The 25,851-nt window shown below is 41.9% G+C and overlaps 2 protein-coding genes, 1 long non-coding RNA gene and 2 other non-coding genes across 5 annotated transcripts in view; 3 read left to right on the top strand and 2 right to left on the bottom strand.

Annotated features, from left to right (window-relative positions):
- Positions 1–7,115, bottom strand: part of sphk1 (sphingosine kinase 1) — a 32,366-nt gene extending 25,251 nt beyond the window's left edge. Inside the window, 4 exon segments of the mRNA XM_077539163.1 lie at positions 6,522–6,954; positions 6,957–6,985; positions 6,988–7,094; positions 7,096–7,115. Of these exon segments, the coding sequence (XP_077395289.1) occupies positions 6,522–6,954; positions 6,957–6,985; positions 6,988–7,094; positions 7,096–7,100 (574 nt within the window). The 5' untranslated portion in view covers positions 7,101–7,115.
- A 727-nt stretch (positions 7,116–7,842) lies between these two features.
- On the top strand, positions 7,843–9,092 carry LOC144031757 (uncharacterized). Its single transcript, XR_013287603.1, has 4 exons — positions 7,843–8,139; positions 8,317–8,369; positions 8,556–8,614; positions 8,788–9,092. It is a non-coding gene; the product is annotated as an uncharacterized LOC144031757 (long non-coding RNA).
- On the top strand, positions 8,412–8,486 carry LOC144007893 (small nucleolar RNA SNORD49). Its single transcript, XR_013280445.1, has one exon. It is a non-coding gene; the product is annotated as a small nucleolar RNA SNORD49 (small nucleolar RNA).
- LOC144007878 (small nucleolar RNA R38) lies at positions 8,641–8,710 on the top strand. Its single transcript, XR_013280441.1, has one exon. It is a non-coding gene; the product is annotated as a small nucleolar RNA R38 (small nucleolar RNA).
- fbf1 (Fas binding factor 1) lies at positions 8,843–20,952 on the bottom strand. The gene is made up of 29 exons (XM_077539150.1): positions 20,672–20,952; positions 20,535–20,565; positions 20,344–20,391; positions 20,205–20,247; positions 20,073–20,112; positions 19,390–19,522; positions 18,026–18,094; positions 16,970–17,119; positions 16,701–16,827; positions 16,344–16,477; positions 16,166–16,256; positions 15,493–15,942; positions 15,345–15,422; positions 15,168–15,235; positions 13,463–13,515; positions 13,339–13,389; positions 13,108–13,233; positions 12,942–13,042; positions 12,655–12,861; positions 12,372–12,479; positions 12,062–12,201; positions 11,934–11,977; positions 10,703–10,813; positions 10,458–10,634; positions 10,211–10,387; positions 9,910–10,047; positions 9,736–9,829; positions 9,528–9,652; positions 8,843–9,006 (listed from the first exon to the last, which is right to left on the bottom strand). Exons 1-29 carry the CDS (start codon positions 20,672–20,674, stop codon positions 8,929–8,931), a joined length of 3,195 nt encoding a protein of 1,064 aa, XP_077395276.1. The 5' UTR covers positions 20,675–20,952; the 3' UTR covers positions 8,843–8,928.
- Positions 20,953–25,851: the final 4,899 nt, after the last annotated feature.

Raw genomic sequence — 25,851 nt, 5'->3', positions numbered from 1 at the left:
ATTGGCCCACGCCGGACTCACGAAAGAAGGTACAACAATTCCTCGGATTCGCCAACTTCTACCGGCGATTTATCAGAAACTTCAGCACCATTGCTGCCCCCCTGCACGCCTTGACCTCCCCGCAAGTTCGATTTAGGTGGAACACGGAAGCTGAAGGGGCATTCAAGGACTTAAAAGCTCGCTTCACTAATGCCCCTATCCTCAGAGTCCCTGACCCCAAGCGCCAGTTCGTGGTGGAGGTGGACGCCTCGAGTATTGGTATTGGGGCAGTCCTGTCCCAGCGTTGTCAAGAGGACGGCAAGACACATCCCTGCGCTTTCCTCTCACGAAAATTATCAAAAGCGGAACGCAACTACTCGGTCGGTGATCGGGAGCTCCTAGCTGTGAAGGTGGCTCTCGAAGAATGGAGACACTGGCTGGAAGGCGCCGAACTCCCCTTCGTGATTTGGACCGACCACCGAAATCTGGAATACTTACGCCAGGCCAAAAGACTCAACCCTCGACAGGCCAGATGGTCTTTGTTTTTTAACCGCTTCGTTTTTTCTCTGACCTACAGACCCGGCAGTAAGAACATCAAGGCTGACGCTTTATCAAGAATTCACGAGTCCGAACCACTGGAAGCCGAGCCTGAGACCATTCTGCCCCGGGACTGCATAGTCGGGGCCATGAGGTGGCAAATTGAGGACGACGTCAAAGAGGCACTACGGAACGTCACTCCCCCCACGTCATGCCCACCACGCCGACTCTTTGTGCCTGAGGAACTGAGGGCCCAGGTAATACACTGGGCCCATACTTCACGATTATTTTGCCACCCTGGAGTTCGCAGGACCATGTATGCTGTTGCCCGGAGATTCTGGTGGCCGGCAATGGAGGCCACGATAAAGGAATACGTCGCTGCCTGTCCGACTTGTGCCCGCAATAAAACTTCAAATCAGTCCCGGATGGGCCTTCTCCAACCGTTACCGATCCCATCCAGACCATGGGCAGAAATATCATTGGACTTTGTGACTGGACTGCCCCCATCCCATGGTAAAACCACAATCCTCACAGTTGTTGACAGATTCTCCAAAATGGTTCGCTTCATTCCACTATCCAAGCTCCCATCCGCCAAAACTACCGCAGACATCATGATCCACCACATATTCCGGTTTTATGGATTCCCGCTACACATCGTCTCCGACCGTGGACCACAGTTCATCTCCCGTTTCTGGACGCAATTCTGCAAAGCCCTAGGAGCCAAGGCCAACCTGACGTCAGGGTACCACCCGGAGGCCAATGGACAGGCGGAGAGATTAAACCAGCAACTCGAAACGGGCCTCCGATGCCTCGTCTCCCAGAACCCGACTACCTGGAGCACTTACCTGGTTTGGGTTGAGCTCGCACATAACTCTTTACCCACTTCTGCCACAGGTCTCACCCCGTTCAAGTGTGTCCATGGCTACGATTCCCCATTCTTCGCCGAACTGGAAGAGGAGGCAACGGTCCCCTCGGTCAAAGCCATGATCCGTCGGTGCCACAAGGTCTGGTCGGCGGCCCGGACGGCACTTCAACGCCAGGGAGACCGGGTAAAGAGGGCCGCCGACCGGAAGAGGAGACCGGCTCCAGAATACCGCCCAGGCCAGCGAGTTTGGCTGTCTGCCAAACACCTCAGGCTCAAGGTACCATGTCCAAAGTTGGCCCCGCGGTTTGTGGGGCCTTTTCCCGTAACCAAGTCCATAGGGCCTGCCGCCGTTCGACTCCGTCTGCCACGATCCCTCAGAGTCCATCCTACATTCCACGTCAGCCAAGTCAAGCCTGTCCACGAAAGCCCACTGGTGCCCTCCGAACCCAACCCGCCCCCCCCAGAGATGATTGAAGGCGGCCCCGTTTACAAGGTCAGAAAACTTTTAGATGTTCGTAATCGGGGCCGCGGGAGGCAATACCTTGTCGACTGGGAGGGGTACGGCCCGGAGGAAAGACAATGGGTCCCCTCCCGGTTCATCGTTGATCCCTCCCTCATTGACGACTTTTACGCTGAGCACCCTGACATTCCTGGGCCGTCAAGAGCCGGCCGTTGAGGGGGGGGTACTGTCACGCCGCCACCGGTGTGACGGCCATGCTTTTGTTTTGTTATCCATGTTTCCTGTTTTACTTTGAAAAGCCTAACTCTCATCTCACCCCAGGTCACTTGCCCTTCCTGCCGCTCCATAATTACCGGTCCCCGCCCTTGATTATCACCACCTGCCACCAATCACCTACAGCAATAAAAGCCACCTGCATTCTCCCCTCAGTGCCGAAGTGTCACCGTCAGTGCATGGAAGCGTCCACAGTCCTTATGTCCTCGTTCATGTTGCCTAGCGTTGTTGCCTTGTTTTTGTGCCTTTTCCTCCCTTTTGGAGCGCCTTTAGTTACCCCTTTTGCCTTGTGCCCTTTTTCCTCCCTAGCGGAGCGCTTTCTGTTGTCCCCAGTACCTTTTGCCTGTTTTTTCCTCCCTAGTGGAGCGCTTTTTGTTCTCCACTTTTTCCCCTCCCTGTTCTCCTCTCGGTTTGAGAGGAGACCACTGTTGGCCGGAAATAAACCTGCTGCCTTGGTGGCCTACCTTACGCCTGCGTCTGAGTCCTACTTGACCCCGCCTTGTCAGTTTCTTTGTCATTTGCCAGCTATCTGACGCAATGCAAACCTTGCACAGTGCGCTTCTCTTGCAGTTCTAATCCAACCTTACCATATGCAGCAAGCTCAAATGTAATTAACTTTAGGATAAATACTCTATAAGGGATTAGTGATTCACACTGACTTTCATACACCCTCTGCAACAGAAGCAGCATTTATTACCAAAACAGTATTCTGTTCACTCCGTCGGTTTTACAGACTGCTTTGGATTTGGAATGCTAAACAAGATTATAAATTAAAGATGTGTGATCTGAAAAAAAAAAGAGAGAGAAAAGACAACAATCTGCATGAGATTCTTGTCAAACTGGATCAATGATAAGTGATATTCAAGACTCCACGACCTCAGATGGGGCTTTGTGATCAAGCCAATAGAAGGTCAGAGAGCAAGTGGCACTGTTACCTCTCAGGTTACCGGCTTGCCTTCTGCCTGCCAAACTCCCCCTGCCAGCAGACCGCAGAGAGGCTGGATGCACACAACATCTTATTTATATGTCACCGCTTCTCCTTGCTTCCATCTTTGGCAACCAGCATTCCAAATGAGTTACTTCCACAACCAACTGCTTGTTCGGTTGCACTGTTTGCTAAGAGTGGAGTCTTGCGATTTTGAATTGTAATACGCTCACCAGACGCTTCATTAGTACATATTCTGCTGGGATCTAACATAAGAACTGTTCAGATTGAACTGTTCATATTGTAGATTGTTGGTGTAGCTAATAGTGTTAATTTCGTCAAGGAAAACTAAAAAAATAATAATTTCATCACCACACATTTTTCACTGGACTAAAACTAGACTAGACTAAAATCCTCAATAATAATAACTGGGACTAAATCAGTGTGTATTTTCGTCGACTAATGAAGACAAGACGAAAATGTATCACCATGTATCACGTGCATATTCCTCCCATACGAGTGACAGAGTAATTAGCAGAGTAAACAACTCCCATATTGTTTATATGTTAATTACTAACTCATTGTAATCCACGATGAGAGGCTAATGAGATTGGGAGGAGGACTCGACCTCATTAGACAATTTCAGCTGCAGCAATCAGCTGTATTCATTTTCCACACATCAACAACAAACCCTCAGTGGGAATTGACTGCACAGATGAATGGAGTGTGAGCAGCAGCAGCAGCCACACTCTTGTTGACAGTGCAGCAGTTTGAAATGTAAATAGCCCGGGTGGACTAGAATAATGGGACAGTCAGTCTTTTGGAAAACGGAAGAAAACAGAGTCCGTCCCCTGTTTCAGCCTCCAAACTTGCACCAAGATTTCAATAAGTAGCCAACCTCCCTGTTGTCATGTCATGCATGTTGTGATCAACCAGCAACTTTAAAGTGGACTGTTTTTTTTTTATTCCTCATATTATCCACTCAGCTATTCTATTGCCTTATTGCGTACCATTCGTCATAACCACATTCATTCATTCAGTAGCAGTACTTACTACTTTTAAGATTTTACATTTACACAAATCAACTGTGACCAAAGACTTTTGCCCATATTACTAGTGCAGTCAGCTATGTTTGCTATTCTAGAATGCTTTTCACACAGGCCGGCTGACTTAATGGATGGAAGGTGGATCCCTTCCCAAGCAAGTCCAGCAGGTTATTGGCAGAAGGAATGCAAGCGAAGCATACTGTCCCACAAACTTGTTTAACGAATAGGATTGAGAGTCCGTTTGAAGCTTGGTGACAAGCTATTTGTTGTGAATGCTGACATAAAAATATATGTATTAGATTTTGGGCCAATACAGAATTGGAATACCATGCACTTCATTCTGGCAATTATAAGATCAAATGTAAAGGAAGTAAAGTGATTGTTAAAAAAATAATAATAATAAAATAAAATAAAATAAATAAATAAATAAATAAACATAGATATGAGATATAAGTTTAATTTGTTCTGTTACGAAGCTTGTAACTCCAAACACGTCTACCTCAATTCATGTTTCACCATTGACATGAATGGACATGTGTTAAAACTTGTCAGTAAGCCACAGTAATATTAGCTGTTCTTCGCAGAGGATAAGGAATATATGTATGCCGGCGAGTATTATATTATATGTCTGCATGTGTTGCTACAGTCTTTCTTTAAATGGCTGTTGCTTAAACGTTGGAACACTGTGACACTGATGCTATTGGTTAACCCATCTATGGCGTTTTTTCCCCATTAGCATTAAGCCTCATTAAGCTGGCGGACTCTAACTAGACAAACTTAAGTGTTGGATAATAATAATAATAATAATAATCATAATAATAATAATAATAATAATAATAATAATAATAATAATAATAATAATAATAATAATATAAATACACATGTATTTATATCTGTTTTACATTTCATTTGGGAGTAACTGTAAAGAACTTAAAACCCTTTTTTTTTTTTTTATTGTGAGTTCACTGGCACTATACTGCACTTGCTCACAGTCAAAGGTAAAAAAAAATGGCCGAACAATGGCTCATATTGCGAAAAACTTAGCTGGGTGACTTTTTTATCTTCAGGCACCACTGTAACTGTTATAACAATGTATTGTATCAAAGACATTTGAAATAGTATGTTATGCTCTGACGTTGTGTTTCTCAACATCTCAACTTGAATGTGTTACCAACAGCTTTTTATCCTAGAGGAAGAGAACGAAAACAAGGGGACGTATGACTCAGCAGAATTGACATTTTAAAGCTAATTGCTCTGACCGTATACTTCAAGGTAGTGTTGTTCCGATACCGTTTTTTTTCCTCCCGATACCGATTCTGATACCAAGCTTTGCAGTATCGGCCGATGCCGATACATACCGATACGTTTTTTTTTCTCAACATAAAAAAAGCTGCCCAACCATTGGTTCAGAACATTCAAGGGCCAATAAGATATCTTAGATCAGCATGCAGTGAACATGTCACATATGAGTGAATGTTGTGCACGCGCAAGACACAAGATGCTGCATCCAAAGTCCGATATTAGCCTTGGAATTAATGATATCGGCATGTTACTTGTTAGTAGTCACCGATACCGATACCACTGTTTTAGTGCAGTATCGGGGCCTCTGCCGATACCAGTATCGGTATTGAAACAACACTACTTCAAGGTAAGTGTTTTTTCAACATTTTCACCCATAACGGTGTCACTGTCACTCGATCCACTGAAACAATGTTACTTAAGAAAAACTTTGATATGAATTAGTGCTTTCAAAGTTAAACCATTAATTCAATGATTAATCACCAAAAAAATGCATTAATCATGACGGGTTAATTTAATCACACTACTAATTTTGACCACAGATGATCCTTTATCTTACCAGCGGATGGTTACACTTAAGGTAGCATCCTTTACATAACATAGCTTCATGCATTAAAGTAGGCCTAAAACATTTAATAAATAAATGTTTGTGTATGACATTCAGAATATTTGTTCATGTCAAACTATTGGGGTATTTGTTTTAATTATTCAAGGAATTAACTGATTAGAAAAAGAGGAGGATGCAGTTGTGCAGTGGATCAAAAAATGTTGAAGACGTCCTCATAACATACAATGTTGAAAGAGTTAACACAAAACAGGTGCTCTTCAAAGTTGATTAAAAAGCCTTTTTAAGTGATTAATCAAAATCCTAACGTGATTAATTTAATCAAAAATATTTAATCGTTTGACTGCTCTGAATACTTTTTTTTTCTGATAATCTCCGAAAAATACGTTATGTAATAATATCAGAAAAAGTCAAATTATTATCAAAGGTGTTCTTTTTTATAGCTATAATTTAGCTTATTCTTGAAAATAAACCCACAAAATACAATAAAATAAACATAGCCAGTGCCAAATCATTCTCCAATTTGACCCACATAAGCTGCATGAATGTAAACAATGCGTGACCTTGCTCACCGTCTTTCCGGGGCGCCAGCTGCACAGAGGCATCCCTGATGGCACAAGCCCACCGTTCAGCCTCCCGCAGGTTAGTCCGGGGGTCCTGGACCAGCGCCACCCGAAAGCACTGCTCGACTCGCTGCCGGGCCACGCCGGCGCTCATCCAGCGCCGTTTGAAGGGGTAGAAATAGGCGGTAAAGTAGGCGCCGACGTCCGCGCTGTCCGTTCCTCTGTACGCCCGGCAGCCGACGCAGTCCGCCAAGTTGAAGACCACCTTAGTCCGGCCCGGGGACGAGGAGATCTTCTGGATGGTCAGGGCGCTCTCCGTCAGGCTCACGGAGTAGCGGACCTTGTCGTCGAGCGTGTCCGTGAACTCCCCATAAAGCATGCCCACGAAGCCGTTCCGCTGGCGGGGTCGTGGCTCCGCTTCAGGGGCGGCCGTCTCCATCCCGCGGCCAGGCCAGTGCGAGGATGGTGGTGCGGTACCGACTCTCAAGTGGAGTTCTGCTACGGGACGCTCCGAGTGCGAGGACATCATTCCTGGTTCGGAGTCTCTTCCTAGTGGCCGAAAGAGGGAGTGCAGCCAACAACCACCATTTTCCACGCACACGTTTTACGTTTCGGGCTAATTTGGAGCCGGCTAATAATATCCTCTTAATAAATATCGATATCACGTTCAAAATGTATTACGAGCCTGTCTGACATTAACAGATGGATGATTAATCCTTGAAGACTGTTTCAGATAAAAGGGAAATCCAGCTGGTATACAGTACATCTATTTTAGACACGGGTCAAATTGACCCGAGCAGCCACCTGTGTGATACACTAATTTTGTAACACACAATATTGTAATTATTTTTAAGGAAGACACAATTAATATGCTAAACGGGCTTTTGATGTGTAGGTATGTTGTATTAAAACATATTTCAAGGGTAGTGCTAACATGAAATTATTAAATTAACATGGATGTGGAATGTGGCAATAAAGTTGTGAAAAGAGCAGAGGTGCTTATCATATCACCAATAGTGGTATTGTCGTTTACAGAATTATAATTAACGTGATTTTAACCCCCCTCACAAACTTGTCATTTACCTGACTTACATTTTCACATCCAATACATTTATTAATAAATAAATAAATAAATAAGGTCAATTGATAGAAATACATTTGGTCAACAAGGTAACGTAACTATTTCTCAAACAGAGCAGATAAAAAAAATGTTTTCCTTTATTTTAAATAATCTACATTTAACTGTGTAATGTTGGCCTTTTTATAACCAAGCATTATAGCCACGCCCATTCTTTTACGCGTCGATTGTGACGTAAACGCCAAATAAAAGCAGTTCACGCGAGATGTTTTGTCTTTCTCTTCTCTTGGCGTGTTGGCGTAACTTGAAAATGGATGCAGCTATCAACCAGGCAAACTTGCAGGATCTTATAATGCTTCTATGTCCACATCTTAAGTTAGTGAACATCGGCGTTCCTCCTTAACTGAGAGGGTTCCTTGCCCGACTACCTGGGTTAAGAATCTAGCGGCTTTGAAATGGTGCTAACTAGTTAGCTTGAATGGAAGCAGCACGTGGTGCAGACTGCAGGGCATTCCCTTGGTCGAGTACAGTCGACGTCAATTATCACGGGTAAGGTCTCATGGTCGGTGTGATATACACTTAAAATATCATCTGCTCATTTTATGTGATGATTTTTCTTAGGAGTTTGAAACTAACGTAGGGAGAACAATGATACCTGACCAGCATTCGTTAAGGGCCTGTGGAAACTTGATTTTTCAGCTCTCGTGAACATGTTTTGTGTTTCAGGTCACTTATGCGCCAGATGGTTTCACAAGCCTGAACAAGATGACGTTATAAAGGTTTGTACTATATTGTCTCACGACATTACATTGTGTGATAATTTCAGTGATGATAACTGCTGCATAGGAAGTGCCGTCTTATGCGATAACTGACGATAGCAATAAGCTGATCTGAGAAATGGCCCCCAAACTTATTTTTCGTATGAAAGCCGATCAGAAGAGAATGACTGATATTTTTATTATTAGGTGCCGTAAATGGGCCGTCATCAGAACACAGTTTTCTCTGCGGAAAAGGATATTAGCAGGTACTTGCTGTCGGATTTGTACAGAATCAAGCCAGTGATGATACAAGTTATCCCTGTCTGAACATAAATGTTGAGTCATGGTAACCTGAGGCTTGATCACCATCAAATTTTCACTTGTTCATTGTAAGATGCCTCCAATGTATGATTCTAATGTCTTATTTTGTACCCCTTAGGTGAATATCTGTGTTTTGGTGTGAATGACCTGAAGAAATTAATCCACAAGGAAAAGGGATTTCTGAATTCATTTAATAAACAATGTTGTACAAAATGTATGTATCATCTCTGAAACTGAGCTTGAATCATCATGCTGGAGCTCAGTGTGACTTCTGTCTGTAAGACTTTTTCTTCAAATTTTCAAGGAAGATTTGTTCCTCCTGCAGGTAGTCATGGTCCTGTGTGCATGAATAACTCAAATAAGTAATTCCATACAAGGATTGGAAAACTTCAAAAAAAAAATAAAGCATATGCATTTTGCTGATCAGTTTACTCTTCATTGTGAGATTTGCAATAAAGGTTGTAAGCATTACAAAGGTGTGTCATGAATTTTCTACAAGATGCTGTTAGATTCTAGTATAAATTGATAGTTTTAACAAGTTAAAATCCTAAGGATTGTTGCCAGTAGTCGATTTCACTCTAGTATGAGAGGTGCATCTTAATTTGAGTACAGTAAGTCCCCCCCCCCCCCCTCTACTTTATACATACAAAACTACTGTCCCAAAGGACAATTTCGATATTAAAATTCAGCTTTATTGTAGTTTAAGATAGAATTTGTTAAAATTGCCCCTCCAAAAAATGTTCCACCATGTAGTGATCTATGGGTGACTTATTGAATTGAACCAGTTTTTCTATATCTGACATGCACCTGTATAGCAAAACAATCAAAATATGTACATATTTAACAATTGCTTCTTACCTTTTGTGCATTATATTTCAATATAGCCAGATTTGCCAGAAGTGACACAGATTGAGAATTGGGTGTTATCTGAGAGATGTTGAAGCTTGGTGTCAAGTTTGGCTTTAGCATTGCTGAACCCGAGTCTACAAATGAATCGACAAATCATGGTTATTATACACCAAATGGTTCAATTTGAAATATACAGTCTGAAACTGATTCCCATCACCTGGTAGAGCGGGATTGGTTTGTGTCAAGGAGCCACTGGGAGGGTCTGGTTTAGGTCTTTCCATTGTTTCCTGTGGATTATATCGTATTCGCGCCTACGATGGAGAGTGCAAGGTTTATTGCCTACAAGTGACCCTTATTTGGGATGGGTTTGAAAACATTTCCGATGAAATACCTGAAGAGCACGTTGTTCGAGCTGCCTGAGCCTCTCAATCCGAGATTGAATCGTTTGCAGCCTTGCCTGGTGTTCACACTCCACGCGTTTGGCTTCCTGCAATGCCTGTTCTCCTTCCTCATACTTTTCTGCTGCCAGCTGCACTCAAGTCAAGTGGCACAGTTAGGCAAAAACAACCACAAAATTCCCGACAGAAACATTTTGGGGGTAGATGAGGATAATGGCAAAAAGTAGCTATGTGGATCCAATTGAGAAATTTCTGACATTGGGCGTTCATATCAATGTATTAATGGCGATTTACCTTACTGAAGGCATCGACCTCCTGTGCTCGGATTTTGAGCCTCATAGCAGTGTTCCTTATTCTCTCTTTTTCTTGCTCCAGTTCTCCTTTCAGTTGTTCCAGAGCCTCCCTCTCCTGTGCCACAGCCTTCTCCTTTAGTTTCAGCTCTCCGCTGCGAAGCTTCAACTCAGCTTGTTCCTATGACAAAGAAAAAGGTCATGGATTTGGGATTTTTTTTTTGAAATTTTGAAAACCAGTTTCAGCTCACCTGCGCAAGACTCATAATGGAGCCCTCCCTCCTCTCCAGTAAAGTGCTGACATCCTGTTCGGCCCTTTCTCGACGCTGCTTTTCCTGGGCGTGGAAGATGTTCCACTCCGAGGCCAGCTTTCTTCTCTCCTCTGAACACTGCTGCATCACTGCCTTCTGCTCCACCAATAACGCACTCTAATGTATAGCGAGAAAGGGAGCATTATGGGAAATTACATCTTCACATTCTTGTGATTGCACCTTACCTTGGCTCTGTCCAGCTCCTCCCTCTCCATAGTCAGAGAGTGTCGTTCTTCTTCCAGGCTTTTCAGGGAAGACTCAACGTTTGCTTGATCTGCTGTCATCTTCCAGCGATCCTGTAAAAATAATAGCTAGTATTAATAGCCAAAAGGTCGTTCCGTCATTATGTGTCCGTGTCCTTGTTGACTGAGCAGTGGGAGAGGTTGATTTGAATCCATGTAAGACGCTTTTTGGTATGAAAAGCACTGATATACATTATAGTTAATTTTACGTGTCTTGCTGTGAGAACTAGGGCCTGATTGACTAATCGGACGCAGGGATGTAACTAGGGGTGGGTAAAAGAAATCGATATCGCAATATATTGTTGCGCTCTCGGTTGCAATAAATTATTGATACACTGATGATAGATATCGATATAATGTGTCCAGTTGTGCAGTGTTATGTTATAAATGTTTATGCACTTTAATTTGTCTCACTTTACAATGTTTACAGTTAAAAGGCTCAGAGGCAGTGAGGCACTATGCAAAAGTTTTGGCACTGAATAAATGCATAATTAGCCATTTTCCGTTTTATGGCCATTTGTTGGCTTTTCCAGTCACATATCGTTATATATTGCTTTTTTTTTTTTTTTTTTTACTATATATATATATATATATATATATATATATAATATATATATATATAAATGGGCGGCACGGTGATCAAGTGGTTAGCACGTCCGCTTCCCAGTTCGCTTCCCAGTTCTGAGGACTCCGGTTCGAGTCCAGGCTCCGGCCTTCCTGGGTGGCGTTTGCATGTTCTCCCCGTTCCTGCGTGGGTCTTCTCCGGGTACTCCGGTCTCCTCCCACATTCCAAAGACATGCATGGCAGGTTAATTGAGCGCTCCGAATTGTCCCTAGGTGTACTTGAGAGTGTGCATGGTTGTTTGTCTCTGTGTGCCCTGCGATTGGTTGGCAACCAGTCCAGGGTGTCCCCCGCCTGCTGCCCAGAGCCAGCTGAGATAGGCGCCAGCACCCACTGCGACCCTTGTGAGGAATAAGCGGTCAAGAAAATGGATGGATGGATTTACAATGGTACTGTACTGGAGTTACTAATTTCTGTGTTTGACGTATTATGTTCACTAAACAGCTGGAATTGTGCATCTATGGCTCTTCTTGCTCACATGAAAGCAAGACTTTACTTTAAATTTCCCTTGTAACTCAAATTTGGGCTCACAACACTTACTACAGGACTAACCTTCTCAATTTGTCTCTGCTGCTGAGCCAAACGGTCCTGCATGACTGAAACATACATTCAGAGATGAAACGCTCGATCTTGTCCACTCGTGAATCTCGACCACTGTGGGTGCGAAGTGAAGTGCATACTTCGAAGCTGCTCATCTCTGTGCCGCGCTCCCTGCTCCAAGCCGTGGGCTGTGTGCACATGTCTGCTCTCGACCAAAGTGGAGAGATCTCCAAGACGAAAGGAAAACTGCTCCATTTTCTCGATGACGAGCGTCAGGGACCTGGACAAAGATGCCATACCGTATTCTTATATCAAATCCTAACCATCATAAGGTCATCAGATAACAATGCAACACATTTTACATACTGTTTATGCACAATATTCATTCACATAAAAAAAATCTAAAACAAACCCAAGCGCAAAATCATGCTCAATAATTACATGACGGACCTGGTCTCATTTGTTGCACTTGTTACAGCATCAATCTCTTCCTCTTTCAGCCTTTTCAGTCGATTGACATGATCCTCATGATCTTTCTTCATCTCTGTGATAGATTTTCTATTGTCAAAAAAAAATAGATAGATGTAAAGCAACAATTTATGAGTTCACTTATTATAATGCAGAGTAAGCATATTGCTTTTGCTAGATTTTTTTGATCACTTCCCATAAGTTAACCTTCTTCTGTAAAATGCGCAAAGCCACAGATATACTTCGATCGACACAAGAAGTTTACCTTTGCAAATCCCGGAGTCTCTCTATGTCACGGTCTTGGTCTTGCTGGAACTGGGCCAGTTTACGCTGGTAGTGAGCGTGCAGGTCTGAGCGCTCCTTCTCAGCCGCTTGCGTTAGTGCAGCCACCCGTTCGATTAAGTCTTCGCTCTCCTGCCGCATCCGCGTCTCCCTCTGGACGGCCGATTCCTCGAGAAGCTTGACGCGAGTCCTGCAAGAGGCGCATAAGACGTGACACTTTTGAACAGATGGGTGGAACAAAGAGTGCACATTTTATCTTGGAATTAATACTTGTGTGCGTTTTCCATGAGTTCCATGTCCTGCCTATGTCGCTGCTGGACACTTTCCAGCAACATCTGGCTGTGGTCTCGTTCCAGCTGCATAGTCTTAACCTGGACAACAACCGATAGAGGTCACATCACCATCCATCATGTTTCACACTGCAGCATTAAATTACCTGTCCCTCCAGCTGAATGATGCGTGCATGCACATCCTCTCCCTCACCATGGTGCTCCTCATTGAGCTTTTGCAGAGCCCCAGCATCCAAAGCACCCCGGAGCCCCAATAACTGCGACTGCATCATCTTGCAGACAAAAGTGGTCGTCATGTAAATGAGTGTTGGATTAGTCTTACAAATTGAAAAGAATTTAAATGAACCTGATTCAGCGCTAAGTAAGTGCCACCTTACCTGCTGTTGTAGTAACAATTGCTGCAGGCTGTCAGCCGAAAATGGCACCTGCTAACAGGACAATATATTCAAATACAGCCAGCTAAATCTAAATAATAATAACAACACAAAAAAAACCCAATACCTGTTGCTGGACAGCAGCTGATGAGCTTGGCTTTAGGTTTGGCTGTGGGAGTGCTGGAAAAAGCATCCATGGGAATGACAATATGTACTAATAAAAGAAATGCATGGTCACAGGAAACAAGAATGAACCAGGGTCTAATAATAAAGTCAGTTCAAATGTGTATCAGGTTTTGACCCATGTTCAGCTCTCAATATGGCAATAAACTCAAATTTGAATATGATCAAATCTGCACAAAAAATATTCTATGTTTGAACCTTAATCTTGATCTGAGAACAGTTTGGGGTCAAGATGGCTAAACTATGGGGGGCAAGTGGCCCGCCATCCACTTTTCAGTGGTATATACTGTACATAAAATTACATTTGACACAAAGTTAATTGAAAAAATAAGGGTGGAGTGGGACAGAGTCAAAAAACGGCTCCGAATAAATTGGTGTAGAAATTGTTTAAATTAAGAGTTTTTCTGGATGTGTAAAGATGCAAATAAATTATACCACAAAAATAATTTGAAAAATGAAAGAAATGGGTTGGAGCCGGCCGGGAGGCTATAACGCTGAAAACCTGCGTTCCGGCTGATGCTGACGGGTTTTTGAGGCTCACTTTATTGCCGGTACGTACTTGAGACTATATGTTACGGAGCCCCTCTGGTGTCAGGGTCTGAATTTTTTATTTATTTATTTTTTTGGTAATCTGTACCCACAGTTTAGTAAACTGTACCCACAGTTACATGCTGCTACATAACATGACTGTATGTTTCTCCAAGACTGGATTTGAAAAGAATTGTGCAAGCTCTGATGTTCACTTGTTAAAACTAGTGACCAGATGTCATTGAAATTCTCACATCACAGGACAAGTGTCACTGTACTAAAGTCACTGCATTTCCAAAAGTAAATAAAGAATAAGGTGGGGTGCTTGTTGACATAATTCCCCATGGAACTAATGATTGTAGACTGTCATTGCACTTTGGCATTGCAAATGTGAAGGATAATTGATTGTTTTGAATTCATTTGGACAGAATGTTTACTGATAAAGGCTACTTTTGTCACTATCCCATGGAGGTCTCAGAGAAAGTGGGGGTGTGTTTAGTTCGCAGAGGCGGTACAGTGGTGGTTCCGCACCTAATGACGTCATAAAGTGAGCACCCGCTCGTTTTCTCAGGCTTGGAGAGCAGAATGACCTAGAATTTCTCAGAGGTTGCGAATGGAGGAAAACACCACTTCGGTCATGTGTTTGGTGAGGAATTAGCATTTTAACACCGCTAAAAGCTCCAAAAAGTTGATTTTTCACGTGGCTGTCCCTTTAATGATTCGCAAGTAACTGTATTAAAATGCTCATTTTACGAGTTTCATCTTGTTGTGGTCCTGAATAAGGAGATGGGATTCCGTTGCTGTTCATTGCCATGCACGGTCTAAACTATTTATCTTATTACCTTTAACACAAAGATGTTTTGTAGCAGTTTTTGCAAAAAAGATACAAAATAATAAATTTTTTATTAAAAAATTAAAACATTTCAAAGCGGCCCTTGCATCTTTCCGTTTTTCTGTATGCGGCCCTCAAATGTAAAAGTTTGGACAGCTCTGGTTGGGGGAATGCCAGTTTCTAATTTTCTCAACAATACTTTTAGGGGTGAGGGGACAAAAAGGTATAATGGTACCTCAATACTCAATACGCTATAATGTACATGTAGAATAGAGCAGTCACACAATACCTTGCTTGGCTCTTTCTTCTCTTTCAGAGGCATGTTGTGCAGCAAGGTTAGGTTGTCCAAGTGAGGATCTGATACAAATTCAACAATATAGAAACACTGTATTACAAAAAGGACATGTTGAAAAGCATACAATCTTTTAGATTTTTATTTTTTTTTAATTTATCACCCAAAGCTTACCCAGCATCCTTGGAGGACGACGACTGCTTCCCAGGGATGTTATTTCTGCCTCTGCGGGCTTGTGATGGGGCTTCCTTACTGAAAACCAGATCATGAAATTGATCCCATCTATGGCCATTGCGAGATTACGTAATGTTATTAACATTACCTAACAAGTGACTCCAGATCCACTTCTTCTCCAAGGCCCAAAGACTGCTCCTGCTTTAAGATTTTGGCATCAAAGTTTGATCCTGAGAAAGACTTCTTCCTGCTAAGTGCTCCTGCCAACCAGTCATCGTCCTCATCCTCTTTCTTCTGGCTTTTGATAGCCTCAGCCTTTACTGCTTTTGTGTCAGTCGAAAGTAAGGCATTCACTTCTATTTTAGCATTTGAAAAATTCTGTTCACCAGACAGAGAGTGTTTTCTCTCCAATAAAGGAGAAGGAGATTTTGAAGACTCTGTGGAAGCCTTCTTCTCTTTCACGTCATCTTCAAGGTAGCTCTGTTCATCGTTTGCTTTGAGGCAGAGCCAGTCAGCTGGGTTGCGGGATCGAGTGGAGGCTGGGGCAATGGGTGGCTTCTTCTCCGGGGTAGAAGCACTGACATCTTCTGTGGGGAATCTTTAAAGAAAAAGTGAAATTAATTGAAATACCATTCATTCATTCTAGGCTTGAAAAAGCCACCGCCAATGTTTAATACAGAAAAATAGCACAAGATCATAAAATATAAACAGAAATCATATTACAACAGAACATACACATTCAAACAAACTAAAAAAGAATGTCCACAAAAAAAGTTGGTGCACTCACAAGGTACCACTGTATGAGTAGCGCGCACACACACCTGATAGACTGCCTACGAGATTGGTGCCCTGAAGCGGTGTCTCCCATTGTGGGCTGGTAGGACCCAAATGTGAGGTCATCTTCTAAAAGGGCTTTTGAGAAATGGACAAAAAGGCATTCAATTATTTTTTTTAAAGACTACATACATTGTGTTAGGATTAGACATACTACCATCTTACCAGCTTTCAGATTATAGTTCTTCTCCCGAGACAGAGGCTGGTCCTTATTAGCACCCGAGGACCACTCAGGACGACGGGAATTACAGTTCTCCAGAATCTCATCGAGTCTGGTACGAGCTCTCTGTGGTTGCTCACTACATAATTGAGAGAACATAAACAAGCTATGCCATAAATGGAAAAAAATATGTTTTGACAAAAGGAGGGACAAAGCAAACAAACCTGACATAATTCAGTCAAACGGGAATCAACAAAGTTGGGATTATTTTTAGATGCACACCAAATCAGCAGTATTACATGAAAACTATGAAATCATCATCATCATCGAAATAATAGCGGGAGAGAAAATTATGATGTCACCTTTCTCTGTTGGTCCAAAGTACATTGTCTTTTTTCTTGGGAACTTCACAGTCCAAGCCAAGTTCATCGATCAAATCCTCTTTCTCATCATCAAACGCAAGTTCATTTAGTTTTTTTGTTGTACTAGCTAGTAAAAAAAAAAGAAAGAAAAAAAAAGAAGAAGAAGAAGAAGGAAAGAAAACAAACACTCAAAGGAGGAGTGGAATTCAGCATAAGAGGTTAACATTAAAACATGAGAAATATGAGATCCTATACAGTTTAAGGCTTACTTTTTTGGACAAGAGATGCCGAATGTGAAGGTACCATTTTTTCTGGTTTGATCATCTGTGAATTGGATTTGGAGGGCGTCTTGTTTTTAGTTTGCGGTAAACCATCCAGCAGGTCAACTATGTCATCCACATCATCTTGGTCATCGAGGTCTGCAGTAAATAAAAAAATAAATAAAAAAAATAAATAAATAAAAAAATAGACATTGTTTTAGTCAGGATTTGGCCAAAAATGTCTGGTGCCGCTCTACACAGGAAATGATCCCATAGTTGTCATTTAAATCCCCAAACAAGCAAACACGTTAACATATGAGCACAAATTCATATTGTGCAGATTTTAATTAAACCAGCTAATGCTTTTTCAGTCCATGAAATGATTAGACTTATCATTTTAATGTGTGGTCACATCAAGACAGGCATCAATGGAGTCGCATTAACTCATTCACTCCCAGCCATTTTCACAGAAGCAATCCCGTTCGCTCCTGGCTGTTTTACTGGATTTTGACTGATTTTGAAAGGCCCACAGAATATTATGTTCAATTGCTATAAAAGCATGGAACCTACCAAAAGAAAGTCTCTTCTTTCATCAGAAAAAAAGTATGTTTCTATCTGTTTCCGTTTTGCAGCAATTAGCATGAGAAGAGAGCTAAGTTTCATCAGTTTTCACAAATCTATTTAAAATTGTAAGTAATTTAGCTTTTTTTCTAGATGGCCCTGGTTGATCTCCTTTGCTCTGCTGCCACCTGCTGGCCGTTTGTGTAATAACTACCATTTCTGAAACCGTTCTTTGCAGTTGAGAGGCTGCATCAAAGCCTTCTGTTTGCTCTAGCATAAAAAAGAAAAAAAAACGTACAAATACATCTTTGGGACACTGAAAACATAAAAAAACGTATTTACACGTTTTTGGGAGCAAATTAGTTAAGCAAACCTGGCTTGTTAATGCTGCATTTACATACTCGCATGATCATCAAAATAGGTAATTGAAATAATAAAGTAATACCTTCAAAATGTTGGGTCAGTAAGGGTAGTTTTGAGTATGAAGACAAATGGCAGACTCACCAGAGAAGCTGAACTTTTTGGTACGTGCTAAAGACGAGTTCATCTTCTTCCCTTCTATGGCAGCTTCATCTAGGTCAAGTGGGGAAGACAAAGCTCTCATCAAAGCCAGTTCATCCATCCATCTTCTACCGCTTATCCGAGGTCGGGTCGCGGGGGCAGCAGCTTCAACCACCTCATCCGACGGGATCCCAAGGCGTTCCCAGGCCAGCGTGTCCTGGGTCGTCCCTGGGGCCTCCCGCCGGGGGGACATGGCCGGAACACCTCCCCAGGGAGGCGTCCAGGAGGCATCCGAACCAGATGCCCAAGCTACCTCAGCTGGCTCCTCTCAACGCGGAGGAGCAGCGGCTCGACTCTGAGTCCCTCCCGGATGACCGAGCTTCTCACCCTCTTTCTAAGGGAGAGCCCGGACACCCTGCGGAGGAAACTCATTTCGGCCGCTTGTATCCGGGATCTCGTTCTTTCGGTCACGACCCACAGCTCGTGACCATAGGTGAGGGTGGGAACGTAGATCGACCGGTAAATTGAGAGCTTTGCCTTTTGGCTCAGCTGTTTCTTCACCACGACGTCCGATACAGAGTCCGCATCACTGCAGACGCTGCACCGATCCGCCTGTCGATCTCCCGCTCCATCCTACCCTCACTCGTGAACAAGACCCCAAGATACTTGAACTCCTCCACTTGGGGCAGAATCTCATACCCGACCCGGAGAAGACACGCCACCCTTTTCCGTCTGAGGACCATGGTCTCCGATTTGGAGGTGCTGATCCTCATCCCAACCGCTTCACACTCGGCTGCAAACCGCTCCAGTGAGAGTTGGAGATCCCGGCTTGATGAAGCCAACAGCACCACATCATCTGCAAAGAGCAGAGATGCAATGCTGAGGCCACCAAACCGGAACCCCTCAACGCCTCGGCTGCACCTAGAAATTCTGTCCATAAAAGTTATGAAGAGAATCGGTGACAAAGGGCAACCTTGGCGGAGTCCCACCCCCACTGGAAACGAATTCGACTTGCTGCCGGCAACGCGGACCAAACTCTGACACCGGTTGTACAGGGACCGAACAGCCCGTATCAGGGGGCCCGGTACCCCGTACTCCCGAAGCACCCCCCACAGGACTCCCCGAGGGACACGGTCGAATGCCTTCTCCAAATCCACAAAACACATGTGGACTGGTTGAGCGAACTCCCAAGCACCCTCGAGGATCCTGCTGAGGGTGTAGAGCTGGTCCACTGCTCCACGGCCAGAACGAAAACCACACTGCTCCTCCTGAATCCGAGATTCAACTTCCCGACGGAACCTCTGCTTCCGTCGGGAAGCCAGTTCATAAATGAGTAAATAAGTGTCATAAGTGCACCACTGCATTACCTGCTTCCCTTGTTTTTTTTGCATCACTCGCTATATCTGGTTCTGGCAAGAACCTTTCATTATCAGATGGTTTTGTTTCTGCAGAAGGTAAATTAGTTGTTTTCTTTGATGCAGCATTCATATCACCTTGACCCTGAGGATATTTAAAAACAACAGATACAAGTAGTTAAGATGGACAAAGACAACAACAACAAAAAAAACACAAGCCTTGCTTAAATTCAGGCAGAGGTGGTAAACGGTTAACCATTCTGATAATTCACAAGTGTTTATGATGTGCCCCCTACTGACACAAACTTTTCTGTTAAGTATTTTTGTATTTCATTGTTCTTTAATGTTTTTTAGATTGGGCCAGTACAATTTTATAAATAAATATGAAAAAAATCAACATGTTCTGGCATTTTTAATATGAATTTTTTTAGGATCATCCACTTAAATTAATCAATCATCATCGACAGGTTAAATTGAAGATGATGTACAGCTTAGAAAATGTCTAATGTTAAATATTCAAATTTTATCCTGAAAAAAAAAGATGCTAAACGCACACACACAAATAATATTTTCTAAAGGCTTAAATAATACAATATAAATACGCTAAACATGAAATAATTGTTGAAACTTTTATATCAGGAATATAAAGGGCCACAACATGGATCACGGTGGACCCCGAATAGCTTTTAACACACCTCACTGTTGTCTTCATCCAGATTTATGTCGTCTAGCACACTGAAGATGTTTTCAAGGGGGGGAAAACGGTATTCATATGTAAAAAGTGGTAACATTTTTTTTATGTGTTATATTTAATTAGTCAAACATACCTATGACGTCCACCACGCCCTGATTTCCTACTCAGTGGGAGTTCTGGTGAGTAAATTGTTAAATATTAAGAACAAGGACCTATTATTGCAATCATAACACATAACCCGCCTCCGCCCCCAAAGAATTGCTATCACTCACTTTCACCATCGAAGGAGCTGTCGAGGATTTCTCCATCACCGAATGAGCCTTGGGAGAATCATGAAAATATATTTAACATCAGAATGGATGGACCTCTTCATTTTGTTACACTTGAAGCTATCACTGTGTATTATATTTGGAATGGCACTTCTCCTACATGTGTCGGCTCTTCTTTAAGTGCATTAACTTACTGATAGGTGGTTTCCCTTTTGGCATCGTGGCCTGAAAATAGCGTCACAATTTAAATAAATAAATAAATAAATAAATAAATAAATAGCTATCAATAAGATACCGTTATGAGACTGCAGTCAAGAGATAATATACTTACCATGTTGGTTAGTTTACCATGACAGCAGCAGTTAGCTAGCTACTTTAGTATCAATCTGATGAGGCTTCTCGTCTCCAATGTTGATCGGAAACACTCCTATGTCCAATCGTGAGGCACCATTTAAAATGAGACGGTTAACATATAACAGAGTACAAATGTTCGCACACGTATGAAAAGAGTCTCGCGGTTTAGTTTTTGCACACGATCTCAATCTAGTGCTATCTAGAGATGAACCGGTCGAGGTACGTTTCCTGTTTACTCCTCCACTTGCATTGTGGGTAATGTCGCTTCCAGCGAACCCGTGAAAGCACCGAAGTGCTGTGCTCTCAAAGACGTCTTGCGATATTAATACAATCTATTTGATTTTAAAACTGACTCTATTTGGTTTTCTATTTCCCCCCTGTTCTTGAGCTCACCATGTACTTCTTCCCAAGTTATTTCACTACTCCTTTTTTATGTTATTGTCGTCTCAGCGTCCCCTATTTACTACATCATACTTGATGCGTCATCAACTCCGCCATATTAGATGTGGTAGACCGGCCAAACTGATCCAAGTTAATGGGCTGAATTTAAGCTTCAAAAAACAAAAGTGCACAAAGTGAATGCCTCTGAAGCACGCACACATTGAGGATCGTCAAACTCCTGGTGCAAATTATACATAACTAACGTGTAGCCCTGTCCTGGCAATTATTATTTTTTTCTGATTGCGCCACCGTGAATATTTAACTATGAAACTGAATTTCACAAAATTACACGTCAACAGCCATCCTCGCAAACAAGAAATGCTACATTTTTTATGCTTTATTGAACAATATGCACTATCAACAACAGAAACCATGAAAGTCACATTAAAAGTGCAAGTTCTAAGCAACAATATAATTATATATAACAAATAGGCAACTCTGCAACTTAATAAACAACATACTGTTATAGCGGTACAAGGCACACTGAGCACAAAAGGAAAAGAATAAATAAATAAATAAATAAATAAATAAATAAAGCGGGGGGACCATCTCCACTTTTACCAGGTTAGAGGTCAACAAAGACATCAAAATCAGAATATGCATTAAGCAATGTTTTTGTACATTTCATTTTCATAATTTTGAAAGATTTAACATAATTGACTGTTAAATCTTTCCAAAAGACAGAAAATAGCGGCTTTGCCTTTCTCCATTTGGAGCAATGAATGAAATATTTAGCTAATAATGGTAAGTTGTTCAGCCTCCTTCCACACACATCATTATCTTCCAGAATATATGGAAGCTCAAAAGTGTCAAAATTTAATAAATAAAAAGGCAAGGCAAGGCAAGTTTAGTTGTATAGCACATTTCATACACAAGGCAACTCAATGTGCTTTACACAAGGAAAGACAACACATAAGCATCAACAAACAGTAGTTAACATTCAGAGGAAGAAAAATAAACGAAAATATGTTTCAAAATGTACTAAAAAGAAAATACAATAACAATTCTAAAACATTATTCAACAAACTAAAACATTTAGCATAAGGAAGTTTAATATAATAATAAAAATAATAATTAAAAAGGAAACAAACAAACAAAAAAAACTTAAAGCTGTTTAAAAGTCCCTAATCAAAGGTATAAGAAAAAAGCGAAGTTTTTAACCTGGATTTAAAAGCATTTACACTCGGGGTTGACTTCACTTCTGTTGGTAGCCTATTCCATCTATGTGCAGCATAATAGCTAAATGCAGCTTCACCATGTTTGCTTCAAACTCTGGGTTCCACTAGTTGGCCCAAGTCTGTGGATCTCAGAGCCCTGCTGGGTTTGTACTCAATCAGCATTTCTTGGATATATTCAGGACCCAAACCATTTAGTGATTTATAGACGAGTAGCAGAACTTTAAAATCGATTCTACAGCTGACAGGGAGCCAGTGTAAATCCTTAAGTACTGGAGTAATATGTTCTGATCTTTTTGTTTTGGTCAGAACTCGAGCTGTAGCGTTCTGAATGAGCTGCAATTGTCTCATGTTCTTTTGAGAGAGTCCAGTCAGAAGACCGTTACAGTAATCTAGTCTGCTGGAGATAAAAGCATGGATAAGCTTCTCTTGGTCTGCTTGACGCATGCAGTCCTTCAGTCTGGATATGTTTTTCAGCTGGTAAAAGGCTGTTTTAGTGATGAATTTAATATGATTGCTGAAGGTCAGATCTGAGTCTATTAGTACCCCAAGATTTCGAACTTGGTCTTTAGTTTCTAAAGACAGTGACTCAAGCTGTTTTTTAACAGCAATCCTCTTTTCTTTATTGCCGAAAACAATGAGCTCGGTTTTGTTTTCATTTAGCTGTTCTCTTTTTTAGAATGGGCTTGACGGCGGCTACTTTAAGACATTTAGGAAGTTCACCTAATTGAAGTGAGCAATTAATTATTTGTTGTAAATCGATCTGAACAGATTTCACAATGGTTTTGAAAAAGCCAGATGGAATTGTGTCAAGACAGCTCGTGGAAGGTTTCAATTTCTGAACCAAGTCTACTACAGTATTTTGATCCACTGAGTCAAATTCTGTCATGGTAATTAAATTATTCCTAGGTGATTTTAAGTGCAGCATCGTTTTGTTATTTTGCTGGTTTGTAACAATGTTTGACCTGATGGCTTGTACTTTTTCACTAAAGTAGCAGGCAAATTCATTGCATTTATCTGTTGAGAGGAGTTCTGGCGCTGTCTGATTTGGGGGATTTGTGAGTTTGTCAATAACGGCAAATAGTGCGTGTATTGTTGAGGTTCCTATTAATAATTTCAGAAGTGTTGTTGTCTAGCTATTACTAACTCTTGGTTAAAATGACAAAGACATTGTCTGTACAGGTCAAAATGAACTTGGAGTTTAGTTTTTCTCCACTTTCGCTCGACTTTTCAGCAATTAGATTTCAAAGTCATTATGTTGGTAGCACACCTCCAAGGTGTTTTAGTTCGGGATGAAATGGTCTTAGTTTTAATAGGAGCAACAGCATCCAAAACATTTGAGATTTTTGAGGTGAATTCATCCAGTAGTTCATCAACGGTCTCTGCATTTACAGTTGGTGATGCAGCCATTAATTCCATAAACATATTGCTTGTATTCTCATTTATGTACCTTTTTTTTAATCGAGACAGTAGTTGTTTGAACTTCTGGGATTGTTTGTAATTCAAAAAACACACAGGAATGATCTGAAATAGCCAGATCTTTCACCTCAACAGATAAAATGTCAACACCTTTAGAGATGACGAGATCAAGAATGTCACCTTGATTGTGTGTTGGACCTTTTACATGTTGTGAGAGACCAAAAGTATCAAGTATATTACAAAATTCTTTGGTATTTTTATCCAAGTTGTTGTCAACATGAATGTTAAAGTCTCCAGTTAAGACCAGATAATCATAGTCGGTACAAATTACTGACAGCATTTCTTCAAATTCCTCCATGAATCTGCCTTTTTGTTTTGGAGCTCTATAAATTATGACAATGACGATGTTTGGCTCACCTTTTACCAAAAGACTAAGATATTCAAATGAATAAAAGCTTCCCAATGAAATTTCTTTACACTGAAATAGAGATTTAAAAATGGCAGCAAGTCCACCACCTTTTTTGCCATTACGACATTTGTTCATGAAACTAAAATTTGTTGGTGTTGCCTCATTCAGAACAGTGTTGCAGGAACCTTCTGTTAGCCATAGAAATAAGTCAAGATCATATGTCATAATAATGTCATGAATCAACAATGATTTGTTAACTAGTGATCTTGTATTTAGTAGCGCTAGTCTCACAGTGGTAATCGGAGACGCTGGTTTAGTCAGAGGTTGACATAAGCATAAGTAATGGGGTCGAGTTGAAGGTGGCACTATATGCTGATGATCTCTTGCTGTTCGTGTCTGATCTTTCTAACACTATACCCGCAGCTCTTTCTCTCTGAGACGCATTTGGGAAAATATCGGGAAACAGATTGAATCTGGGAAAAAGTGAAGTTTTTATTTTATTTTTTATTTTTCTACGCTAGCGTGCGCTATAGAGTCGCATTGTTATGACAACTTCATAATATCAAATTTTTCGCCGGGCCCAAAGAGTGTGCAAAGTTTGGTGAGTTTTCGTAAATGTTTAGGTCATCAAAAATGCGATCGTTTACGGATAATAATAATAATAATAATAATAATAATAAAATTAAATTAAAAAACAAAACAATAGGGACCTCGCAGCGGTCGCTGCTCGGGCCCTAATTAAAAATAAAAATAAAAAGAGTGTAATAGCGCGAGCACGGACTTTCTGCTGCGTCATGACCGTTTTGATTTTGGATTCCCCACCGGCTTCCTCGCTGGCTCGCTTTCTGATTGGTTGCACGTCACTGTCAATCTGCTGCGTGGAGCAAAGTCGGGCCAAAAAATCCAACATGTTGGATATGCCCGATTTCAAGTCGGGGGTCCTTCCGAGCGCCGATATCGGGAGGCGCCGTGTATGGTGACAATTCACACGGCAGGATTATCTGTGAAGATTATCGCTTGCGTCTCGGCGCGTCCTTACGATTGTCGGGAGGGGAAATTCGGGGCTAAAATCGGGCAAATTCTCCTGCCGTGTGAATCAGGCTTTAGTCTTGGAGTGGAGGCTGGCCTGACCGCGGTTACCTTAAGCCTGGTTCACACGGCAAGATTTTAAAATTGTCGGCCTATTTCCAATCTTTGACAGACACCACACGTGAAGAGAAAAAATCACGGGAGTTCCAGTTTTGAACGTACCGTGCGTGGTGGGCGGCCACACTGCACAATCAACACACTCCACACGAGCCGAGTTCATTCAAGAATGTGACGGGAAGTCTCGCAAAACCTCTCGAGATTAAACGTGGCTTCCGAGTGGTCAACATGAGTCGATCCTGGTTTTCAGCCAAAAAAGCGGCATAAAAAAGAAAAGGTTGTAAATGGGTACTGGCGAGACATCACTTGCCCTCGGCTCGGTGCTGGCGGCGCGGGTTGGCGTCCCACCCGGAGACCACGTTTATTTGTATGTGCGATTATCTGTGAAGATTATCGCTTGCGTCTCGGTACTTACGATTGTCGGGAGGGTGAAATTCGGGGCTAAAATCGGGCCAATTCTCCTGTCGTGTGAACCAGGTTATACCTTGCCTGCCCTGAACGCAAATCACTAGTGGATGTGAGTGTGGATGAGATGAAAGAATATTTAAAAAAAAATAATTGTCAATC

Source organism: Festucalex cinctus, chromosome 1, assembly GCF_051991245.1.
Source record: "Festucalex cinctus isolate MCC-2025b chromosome 1, RoL_Fcin_1.0, whole genome shotgun sequence".
NCBI classification, from domain to species: domain Eukaryota; kingdom Metazoa; phylum Chordata; class Actinopteri; order Syngnathiformes; family Syngnathidae; genus Festucalex; species Festucalex cinctus.
Note: the sequence above shows the minus strand (reverse complement) of the source record. Positions and strands in the feature narration are given on the sequence as shown.